Below are 12168 nucleotides of genomic sequence, written 5' to 3' on the forward strand. Positions count from 1 at the left end.
AGTCCTCAGAGACTAGCTAACAGGGCTAATGTGACCCAGCCTGTCCTCCTTGGGACAGCCCTGTTAACTGATATGAGCCATGAAATATTGCACATAGCCACATATAGCTCAGCGGTAACAGCCGTAATGATAGCTAGGTCTTGATAAGTGCAGTGCAGCAGACTGGCAAGATTTACTCCATCTTTTGTGACAAAGGGTGGTGCTATATATAGTAATCATTGAGGAAAAAACAAGTTCAAATCATGTATCATTTATTTAACAAAATAAGACTTTTTCCTGTTGGTTAGATAGCACAGCATTATTAATTGTTTTTATTTATGTCATCTTATCTTTGTACCATTTGCATTTGTGACCCCAACGTGCTGACCCCCAAGTAAGCTTGAAAAAATATTACATCTTTGTATATTTACAAATAAAAATAATGGCATGGTTCAAGATAATTCCTATTGACATGCAAGTCTCCAGAGTTAGGATACACAGTAGAAGATGAAGGAAAAAAACAGCAGAGAGGAGATAAAAAGAGGTCTCCACAATAAAGCTTCATACTCTATCTTAATCATGGTGCAAGATTTTTATTTTTAGAGTGTATGATAGGCAAAAATGTATTATACTTAAATCAATCTTATTCAGTTAGAATACTTCAGAACAATTTATTTGGACAGCAAAAATCCCCCCCTCCCCCCAGAGTTGAATACAAAGCGCTTGAGTGAAAAATAAATACAGACTTTCAGTTCTGGGAGACAGATATGGAAAAAACTAAACAAAAACCAAAATTAGGACCGTAGTAAATCTCCCACAGTTTCATCATTTTCCTCTGCCTCTGCTCTTTGTCTTTGATCACTAAAGTCTGTTTGTTCTGTGCTGCAGACCATCATCACGGGGCTTTTGCCTTTGGAGCACCAGGCACAATCCTGAGGCTAACAGGTGGTGTTCCTGGCAGACACACCAGCAGGCATGATGCCATGTACTGGTGATGACCCCAGTCTCAAGAATCCATCTTCAGGTCTGCTCTGGAGAGTCCAAGCTGGTGCCTGCAGTCTGTGGGCATCAACACTATTTCAAACATCACTGGTATCCAAGGGCTGAGGCTGAACCCAGTCTCTGACTGTAGAGGGCATAGGGGGAGTAATATGCCGAGGAGGAGGGGAGGGATGGCATGTGGAGTCCTGGGGCTCCTGGCAGGTGTGATTTGCTGTAGGGATGATAGCGGGCCAGGCCCAAACCTGGAGAGCCTCGGAGGGAGAAGGAGCTTGGCAGAGTACCCGGGCTGCTGGGCGGGGGCAGGTGAAGGTGGCAGGATGCTGTCGATGAGACTGACGAAGGGTAGGCTGACAACAGCTTACTGTCCACCATCCCTGGTAGGGCTGTGTGGGTACGCAGGTGGGAAAGTAACTCCTCGGATGTGGCGAAGCGTTTGTCACAGGGACCTCCGACAGACACCCAGTTACAGGCGTGGGGCTGGGGATCATTAGGGAGCATGAAACCATAAGTGTAGAGGGGGTGGGAGAGGGAAGGCGTGGTGCTGGATGACAAGGAGCTGGAGTGCAGGGAGTGCAAATGGTGTGAGGGGTAAACCAGAGGGAAACCAGACTTGAGGCTTGGGGGTTCATGAACACAGGTGGAGCAGTTACTGCCCCCTAGGTGAGGTGCATTGTGGTAGGTCAGACAGTAAGGGTCCCGACATAAGCCCTGCATAAGGGATGGGGGTGAGGCTCCAGTGAGTGGGCTGGAGCTGGGGTGCTTTCCCGGAAGTCCTAACCCCAAACTAGATTTGGTAGGATCCAAACTGGGAACAAACTGGGAGGGATAGCCAGCGTAGGCTCCCACAACGGAGCCATGGTAACCCATGGTAGCAGGAGGCAAGGGGAAAACAGAATGTCCTGGTTTGAAAGGGGAGACAGGGGCGATGTGCCCGGAGCCTAGTCCAGGCTGTGAGGAGGCCTGCGGGTCGACCTTGCTCTCCGGCCGCGGGCTGCTGGCGGAGCTGGCATTGCTGGAGTTGGCGCTGGCACGTATGTGACTGGAGTTTGCTAATTCAACTCCATCCATTCCTGATTTTGCTGCATCTGAGTCTTTTTTGCCAGCAATGCTGTTGTTAGTGTCCGAGCCGGCCTGCTCTGAGCTCCCAGACTTGTTGTCCATGTGTTGGGCCTGGGAGTGTGGCTGAGGCTGCGGGGCGGGGGAATGGCTTTGTCTGTGGGGCTGGCTTTGAGTGTGCAGGGGAGGAGAGCTGGAGCTGGGTGACTGGGAATGAGAAGGAAAGGACGAACATGAGGCACTGCCACCACTGGAGCTTACATTTGGCACCCTGAAAGCTGCTTTATCTGAGGACCCCTTTGTCACTAGAACATCCTTTCGGGAGTCGCTTGATGACTTTGAGTAAGGCTTGAAGCTGGATTTGTCCTCTATGGACTGGTGTTGCTCTCCAGACTTGGATGAACGACTGGAGGACTCCTTGTCTCCAAGGCTGCTTGAGGAAAGGGAGGCCAACTTGGAGGAGGAGGGGGGATCTGGTTTGCCAATTTGAGAGCAGGTCTGGGCCAGCAGAGCCAAAGGACTCTTCTTGGCATCCAGCTGAGGAAGAAAAAGAGAGCAACAAGGTGAAAAACTGGTTATTTAATTCAGTTAATTGAATTTTAGCTTTACGAGATAAATTGCCTCTGTTACAAACATAATTATACACTACAATAATTAAAATAATTATCTGAGTTTTCTAAATGTATAGCAGAGAATTCAGGAACATACACAATTATTCCTTTTTTTTTATAACTTTATATCTGACACAAGTACGAAGTTAAAGGAATCAATTAATAGTAAAATAGTAAAAATAGAAAAGTTTAACAAAGAAAGAATTGAACGATGGAAGAATTAAAGGAGCTCAGAGAAACGTTTTTATACAGAGAACATTTAATTAAATCTATAAAAATGACGTGCTGAATGATGACTTTTAAAACAGTATATTAATTGAGGGAAGACCACATTAAACTCGGTTTAGAAACTTGACATTAAATCGTTGTGCGTAAAATGGCGCATACGCTGACTCTTTTATTTTTTTGGTCATAATAACCCTCATTGAAACATACGCCTTGTAGTTAATATTATTATCCCACAGAGAGGTAAAAGCAACGTAAGACGGCACAAACAGATTTCACAAAACAATTTTTTTCTTAACTCACTTCAATGCTGACTGGCGCAGATGTGAGGGGCTGGAGATACTCCGGGTGCAGCAAGTGGCCGCTGTGCGCCGTCAACATCTTTACGATCCGGATAGGAATCCTTTTAGCCTGGCGCAAGGGATCCGAGGGAGATGGACAAGACGTGGGTGTGGAAAGGGACGGCCTCTCCGCTCCTGTCCGGTGTGGATGACCGCTGGCGTTGGCGGTGCTGCGCTCCGGGGACTGGCTGCGTAAAAGCGGTTCAAGTCCACCGGGGAGATCTCTCATCTGGATCGGGACGCGAGGAGAGACGACGGCATGTAACTAGAGGACGCAGGGTGGGAATTCATTTACCAGCACTTTTCCTAATGATAAATTCAGCAGAAGAGAGTGCGGTAATCCAAAAGGGCATCGGCGAAGTGCGCGTCCTTCGTGTCGGACCAAGCTGTCTCTAAAGAGAAACAAATGTCATCCTTTACCGTGTTCTTCGCTTATTATTCCTAAGTATTCCCTTATCCAGTGTTGACAATGGAGAAATAGAGAAAAAAGCAAACAAAACACCACAAGTAGTCACTGCTCATCAATATACGGGGCAAGTGAAAGAATATCCCCGCAGAGGATTGTGTGTGACAGCGCTCCGGTGTGCGTGCTGGTCTCCCTCTCTCCCTCTGTCTCACAGTACCTCACTTCTTCCACATACTAACGACGTAAGGGGAGGGATTTCAAAGCAATGAGCCGCCGTCCAATCACAAGTGCCCGCATTCACAAGCAGAGGCGGTAGATTGGCAGGGGGCGCGATTTGTCTTCTGACCCCACCCTCATCCTCAGGCTGGGGTGGAAGTCTGTGTCAGTGACCTCCATAAGTAACATGCAAAGTAGATTTTGGAGTCAACTGTCTGCATAGTTTTATTTGGAATGTATCTTGTGAATAGGAGCATTTAATTTACAATAATAATCTACTGTCGATGGATATGGCCTGGATGTTAATGGTGTTATTGCATTATAGCAATGAGCTGCTTCCACTAGTGCTTCAACTAATTAAATTTTTCCAGCAATAAAGCATATTCACATTTTTTACATATGTTTTGCTGCAGCAGCAAAAAAGTATCTCCACTTTGGTTATTTAGAGTCACAAACTCCAAAACAATCCCAGCGTTGTATTTTATTATATTTACAGATGCTCCCAGACCACTATAAAAGTTTCTCTTTGAATGTATATGAGCATAAAAAAGAGAAAACCAAAAGACTGTGACGTTCCTCTTTGGCTGCCACATCGTGAAGCACAGTAACTTAATTTCATTTTCCATAAAGAACAACAAGCTGTGCTTTATGGGGATTTCCATTCTGGTTAAAATGCCTCTTCATTTAATCAGATCGCTTGGCTTGAACTCTCGATCTATAATCCAAAATATTACAACACTGTTGTATTCACTTTGTTTAAAGTAGTGTCACGGATCACTGATCACTGGCAAAAGAGAGCAGGAACAAGCCTTTCTTCAGACATTTTATAGGTAAACTTGTTTGACATTTCCCAACACAGGCTGGCCTTATCACTCTGTACTGCCATTAGCCCCCTCCTTGATTGTAATGGCTTCTGCCATTAATCTGCAGCAGAGAGGAAAACATGATGATGAAGTCACTTCAGCTTCACTCAACAGCATCACTGTCTGACCTGTCATCATTAGGATTATTTGTCAGTCATCACCCACACACTGCCACTCATGCTTCAATGACATGCAGAGATCCAAGAGTATGTCAACGCAAATGTGCACGCCGCCATGCTAAGTGCACTACAATCTCCTTTTGAATCCGCCTGTTTGTTTGAAAGTGTCTGTCGCTGTCTCAGGCCGAGACACACAAACAGGTGATGCATGACAACCGGTTTCTCACTGCGAGATTTAAAGGTAATACTGAGAGATTTAAGAGGATTTCAAACATTTTTTTTTCACAAGGCAGACAGCTAGTTAAGCTATGAGCTGTCCGGTTGTATTCCTGTTTATCACGCAGTCATCCACTTGTTAAAAGAGTAAGTGGGTAAAAGTCACTGCGGTGTGGGTGGAGTTGCATAGGGAAGAGGGGGGGGGGGATAAAAGTAGACCAAAGAGGAGGGCACTGGGAAAAGTCAGACAAAGGCAGCAAGAGAATGAAACAAGGGCGGGCTCAAACAACAGGGAGCAACTCCTTTTTTATGTGTCCCCTTGATGTAGGCTGGTAACAGCTGTTTTGGCGTGTTGATGACTGATAGCTGTTTCCTGTTGTGGGTATTTGAAGGGGACAGCTTTCCCATTTAAAGAGGCTTCTCAGCATGTCCAGGTCCCGCTGGCCCTCGGGCACTTCCATGACTTTCCATGGCTGTATCAAAGCCGTAGGTTTGGCTAGAACAGCAGCCAAACAACCCCCCCAGGATGGGGTTCATAGGGGCTGTGGAGGAGTGAGGAGGAGCAGACCCCACATGCCCCCGTGATTTATAGAACCACTGAGGCCTGTAATGGACGCCATAGCTCTGTGGCAGGGCCTAATTCATCCCCGTGTTGAAAAGCTGCTGTTTGCCTGACTCCAGAGTAAATATATAACGCTGACATTAGGCAGCTGAATTCTTCAAACCTGGCTCAAACAAATCCTCATCTGCTCATTTGTCTTTTGCTCCGTGTTTGGAAGTGCTGAGGCGTTTTGTGGCACACACGGGGATTAGTGCTGTGTAGATGCTCTGTGTGATTGTTTAATGAGCGGCTGACACTGATGTGAGCTCATAAGAGTGTTGTTTCTTTTTTTTTTCCCCTCTCAAGTTATTATACTTCCACAGGCCTTTACTGGTGTCAGCGAGACTTTGACAAGGTCTGGCTACGTGTAGTACTGTACAAAGAGAAGGAGAGAGAAATGATAAAAGAGCCAGAGAAGCAGAGGAGGGAAAACGAGTGTAAATAACTCCTATTTAATTATCTGTGACTGACTTATGGGGTGTGTGGAATGGGAATAGAGGCCTGAGGCTGGGGCTCTGCTCTACCCCTAGTGTTTTCTCCAGCAGTAATAAAACCAAGGGAAAAAAGTGGATTAAGACAGTTTCATGGGGTGTAGCAGACATGGCATTTAGACCCAAACACTTAAAAAGAGCCTCGCAGGCAACATTCCAGTCAAGACACAATGTTGAAACAAGGATTTCCTTGAGCTGAAAGGTCCACAAACAATATCTACACAGTGTACTTAATGTATTCACACTTCCTCGTTTATCTTTCTGTGGTTGCCTCTCCCTCTGTCTTTGACATACATATACTAATCCTTTCACAGTTGACTGTGCATGTGCTCACATGTGAAAATGTAACCTTTACACACAAACACAGACAGGTCATACATATCACTCATGATGCCATCTTAAAAGTCTATTTTGCAGTTGTTGTACAGTATCATGTATCTGTCTTTCCGTGTGTGTGTGTGTTTGTTAGTCGGAGTCGGAGCTGCGGCTGACAACCTTATCTCCCCAGTTTAGGAGGGAGATTGTCTCTCTTGTCAGCTCATCACGTCTCGCAAGCTAACGCTCTTATCCACTCTGCCTACCTGTCGTCTATCTGTCTGCATTATAATCACACCAGGATAATAGGCTTCCCTCTGTGTTCGCAGATTGGCACTTTTATTTCCGAATTCTACGCCATGGATGGTTCCGCCTTGTTGTACTCGCTACACCTGAAACACATTCACAGACAGGCACGTAGGCTGAACACCACCCACACCCATCCAACCTCAAGTCCTCTCTCCACACTGGGAAACAAAAGCTCCCATTGTCCTCTACACTGCGAAGTTATCAAGAGCACAGAGGGAGCAGAAGGGGGAGACAAGAGGAGAACGGGCCCTTCCAGACAGAGCCCGCCTCAAATCAGATCGTCCTGTATTGTTGTGTGAAATTTCAGATGACATCAAAAGATGTTTTATTTTCCATTGGTCTGGCGATGTTAGAGTGGTGGGGAGGGGAGGGGGTGACAGGTCTGGTTCAAGAAACAACAACAACCCATGCAAAGAAAATCTCCTCTGCACATTCCTCATGCTTGTTAAAGTCAATGCTGCTTCCTCCACTCACAGTCACTGCCTCTGTGTCTTCATCATCCAACCTTTGTTAGGAGGAGGCTGCTGGGAACACACATTCTGTCTTTCTTTCCTTCTGTGAAACCACACCTATTTTTGTCATAGAATCTACACCGCAACAGAAATTCCCATCAGGAAAATTAAAATTGAATTTTCAGAAAGAAAGTTGCACAATCTAGCTTCCTCAAGCTTTGCCCCACCAACTGATTTGAAAGAACGATTCTTGGTAATTATGAACTGATGAACAACAGAAGCTGCAGTAGCCACAAAGTCCCTGCCAAACATTACCAGGGATGAGGGTCAGGATGGGCGGGGCTCTGCAGCACATGTCAATCATCACAACCCGCAGAGAGGCCAAGTCATGTCAGCTCCTATGTCTTTGATGTGACAAGAGATGGTATTGCTCAATTAAAAACCTATCAATGTGTAAGTAAATCAACGCCTTTCAGGCTTGACACATCAAACAAACAGTTATTGAAGCGACACGCCCATGCTATTAATCTCTCTATGTGTGCTTGCCAACCCTGGGTCACCGCAGGAGAAGAGAAACCTGCAACCGTGAGAGTATTAGATACAGGGAACATGACAAAAACATTTTGTTAGACCATTTGTAAGCCCAATAGAAAACAACACATGCAGCAGATTATTTTACTTTTCTGGTTTATTGAGTTGAAATCAACATGGGGAAAAAAGAAAACCCATCTACGTACCTTTTCTAAATCTTACTTTCTAAAGGTAGCAATTGAAAACGCACTGAAGACATGGAACTGGTGGGGCCAAACTTTTTCTCAACTGGGTCCTTGTGGTGACAAAGCACTGTGCTTGTCCCTGGCAGTAATTCACAAGCTGAGATGAATACATGAAAGTGAAGCACTACCATATATCATGCCCCCTCCCCCATGTGTTTCATGTGAGCCTTGCAAAGTCCCACACATCCATTTGTTATGCGACCGCATTCTCATTTCGAACCCTACGTTGAGGGCTACGGGCCAAGCTGACACTTATAAAATATTTCCCTTGCTGACCTTAGCTACTGCCTCAGCTGGGGAGATTAATCCTGTGTCGGCAGACACTGGGAGCAGACTGAAACAGCAGCACGTGCACACACACACACACACACACAGACACACACACACGCATGCACGCAAACACACACACACACAAACTACTTTTGATGACTACAAAACATAGCAGCAGCAACAGCAGAAGCAACAACTCTGTTGTAGTAGCAATAATTACAGCTTGTGTTGATTTATTTCAGCTATACTTGCTAGCGTGCCAGTTGCAGGGGGTGGTGGAAAGAATGCAAGATGCCATGCAATGAAGGTTATGAACAGCAATCATACAGGTAATACTAGACACACACAAACATGCAAATGAGCAAGGTGCAGACAGTACAGGAATACAGCAGCAACAAATACAAATGATTAATACCCAGTGTATCTTCACAGAGATTTTTCAGTGCCTTCAGAAAACCCACAGACTAATTGTAAAATCCAAGTGCTGTTGAACAATAAATGTTGACATTTAATAACAGCCATTTTATATATAAGAATATTTTACTTTAAAACCTTATGTCATCAAAAAGGCCATTTCAAAGTCCAAAATGTAAACTTCTAATTACTTTGGCCTTTCTTTTAAAAAAAATCTTTGCTTCTGTACTGCAGCACCCAAGACTGTCAAGGACTTTTTCCACATTAACCATCAGGGCGCAACTTCTTCACCCTGCTTCTTCTTCCTTTTTTCTTCTTCTTCTTCTCTTCTTCCTGATTGTTGCTCCTGTCCCTGTCCAGCTCTGTCCTCTCTTATTGTGCAGGAGCAGATGACTTGGCCAACTTTGGTCTTTTATAAAAGGTTTTTTAGTTGCCGGGAAAGCGAGCAAGCTGCTCTTGCAGTTCCTGCCAGAAGGTTGTACTGCCGGCATATCGTAAATTACTAAAGACAGCATACAAGAACAGAGTTGGGGGTGTTGGGGTGAGAAGGGGAGTAAAGATTGGAGAGGAAGGAGACGGGGTGAAAGAGTAAGTGCGGTTTTCTTTTTGGTCCATGTTGATGAATGGGTTTCTGAACAAGGCAGAAAATACATCATATCACCTTTAATGGGTACACATTTCTGCAGCCATAACTCAGTGTTTAAAAATAAGAAGGGAAAGGTGAATTACGACATCATATATTCCTCCCAACGACACTTTTACGAGGCCTCCCTGCAGTATAAACGCATTGATTGCTATTTCAAAGCTCCATGTTAGAGTCAGCGCTGAGTACCTCCAGCTGCCAGTAACGAGGAAAGACAGAGAAACTCCTTTAACAAATGGACCCTGGGTTCTGTTGAGTAAAGCGTTGGGTTTTGTGGTTTACACATACATTTTCCATAGGCTATGGAAAAATTCTGGCTTTATAAAGGTCTCAATCGCAAAATATGTGTGATTTAAGGGTTATTAGGTATTTTTTAGTATTCACCATGGGTGGTCACAATGTGGAAGACACTGTGGGGAAAAGGATGGAACATTCTGAACTGTCTCAGAGGCTCTTTAAATAAGGATGGATTTACAATTTATTTTGCAGGATTTCTTTATCCCATCTGTTTGCCAGGTAATTAGCAGGGGCTAGACAAAGATTTCTCCATGCCATTGGACTGGTTGGTAGGAGATCTGACAATACTGGAAGGGCATGGACACAGATAGATAGATAGATAGAAGATAGATAGTAATAACTATGCTCATCATGTTTAAATCGTTGTTAAAATAGTTGAGATATTAAATCTTTCGTTTATACAACCCAGTTGCCATTCTGATGTTTCAAATTACAAATGTGAGGCTGCTAAACCGTATGTTATCATGAAAACACGATCCCAGTAACAATGACAACACGCACATTTGTTTAGGAGTCAGCAACAGTTTGCTAACTGGTGCTGAGCAAAAAGTCCAGCTTAGGCTGACAGGAAGGTTTAAGGTGTCATTCTTCATTGTCCGGGCTGCATATCATATGGTTAGATAGTCGCCCCCACACCTTTCCAAAGCTGAATTCGATATCTCTGTCTGACTATTTCTATATACTGGATTTGATTTTGTTTCTCTCCCTCTCTTTTATCTCTTACTCAAGTCAGTCCCTCCAAGTTTTTGCAGATATTTTTATGATTGTTGCAGCCAAAAATACCTAATTTTGCAACAAGTTTTCTAAGAAGTGATGATTCTTGCAACATTGGCAATCCCTGCAGAGACTGACTAATCTTTCGGCATATAATGATCCCTTTCTCTAAAACTTTATTTGAGTGTGGCTGTTCATACCAGTTCAACTCAGTACATGTGTGCGTAAATTAAGGCAATGACAAAATAATGGTCAAAGATCAACGACTTTAAGTTTGTCCATTCAGGGGTCATCCAAGTGGAACAGAGTTTTATTCAAGGCTGGATGGCCTTCCTGTCGCCACACTACCATCTCATCTGGGCTTGGGCCCCGCACCAAGGTAGCCCTTGTTGGCTGAACAGCGCCACACTTGGTGGTGTGGGATCTGGGTGGGTGGGTCTGTTTGGACTTGGTTTACCAACAGGCAGAGAGTACAACTGGTAAGAAAAAGAGTTTGATTCAAAAAGCCTCAACAATAAGCAGACAAGTATGGTATTGATGACCATATGCAGGTGAATGCTTTTGTCGGCCAGAAAGGAAGGCAAAAAACAAGAGAGCGTGACTGATCTACTGAGGAGTAGAGCAAACGGGACTGGAACTGGACAGAGGCACGATTACACTTAGATACTGCTGACTGGACTTACGGCTTTGGCAAATTTGAGGTTCCTTTCTGTGAGCGGGTTCCAGCTGTAAATTTACACTGTTTGTGCTAGATGCTATTAGAACTAAAATCCACGGCTAGGCCAAGGTCATTAATTTCAGCAGGCCTGCAGGGAGGAATTCTTCTGCTGACAGACGGGCTGTCCTTTCAGTAATGGGGCAGATGACAGGCAGGAGAAAATTAAAGTGTGCACAGAGCAACCTGTGCATGCATCAGATTTATAGTTAGGCTTCCTGAAAGCGATGTAGTCTGATTTTACATGATGACATACAATGTGAGTGAGACAGGATTAGGACCTCATGGAAGGAATTTTCTAGTTGCAGTAGTTTGACAAAAACTAAGGAAGTCATCATAGTGGGTGAAAATTAGACATGTTTAACTCTTTCTGAATGTTTAACCGCACACCACCATGTTGTGCATGTATTTAGGTCGATGTACTGTATCTACTTATATATGTATAAATAGGACATGAACTTGCTTTTTCAGTGTGTTTGCCAGTATGTCATGTCTCATTACCATGCTACTGAAGGGATCTGACTTTTAGTGACTTTAATTTTTGCCAGCAGTGTTGACCTTATAAGGTACATCATGAGAGTGTGTGTGCTCGTTTTTGGATGACCTCATCCTTTAACACAGCTATAAAAGTGTGTGTCTGTGAGAGCGCGTACATGCACACACCTGGACGGCAGTCAGCAAGCAGCAGCGATTTCGGCACATTATGAGAAACACAGACCTCCTTCTCTCACACACAAACAGAAATGACTGGAAGTCATTTAAGGCAACAGAAACAAGGATCCACTTTAGGGTTCTTACTTTGTGGTTGTGATTTTTTTGTGTGTTTTATTTGTTTTTTGTAATGAGCAGGGAGAAACTGCCTTTCAACAGGACAACTGAAAGGTCAAGCCCTGGGAGTCAGCAAACATACGCTGTGCTGAAGTGCACAAAGGCACAGAGACAAGCTGCAGGGCTGTATGCTTCACATTTTTCAGATTTTCCAACCACCTTTTATTAAAAATCAAACAGGAGAAATCTAAAGCCAATAGGCTTTAGATTTCTCCTTATACAAAACAGACATGGATGCTGCCAGAGGGAGCAATAACTCAGTATAGAAACCTAATCTTACTCTAGTGCCTATTTAAAAATGAAAACAAG

The 12168-nt window shown here is 44.3% G+C and overlaps 1 protein-coding gene across 1 annotated transcript; it reads right to left on the bottom strand.

The window, feature by feature from the left end:
* Window positions 1–234: 234 nt before the first annotated feature.
* znf703 (zinc finger protein 703) lies at window positions 235–3843 on the bottom strand. Its single transcript, XM_067521856.1, has 2 exons — window positions 3177–3843; window positions 235–2574 (listed from the first exon to the last, which is right to left on the bottom strand). The coding sequence occupies exons 1-2, from the start codon at window positions 3441–3443 to the stop codon at window positions 1066–1068; spliced, it is 1776 nt and encodes a 591-aa protein (XP_067377957.1). The 5' UTR covers window positions 3444–3843; the 3' UTR covers window positions 235–1065.
* Between the last annotated feature and the right edge of the window lie 8325 nt (window positions 3844–12168).

Source organism: Channa argus, chromosome 11 (genome assembly GCF_033026475.1).
Source record: "Channa argus isolate prfri chromosome 11, Channa argus male v1.0, whole genome shotgun sequence".
Classification (NCBI taxonomy): Eukaryota; Metazoa; Chordata; class Actinopteri; order Anabantiformes; family Channidae; genus Channa; species Channa argus.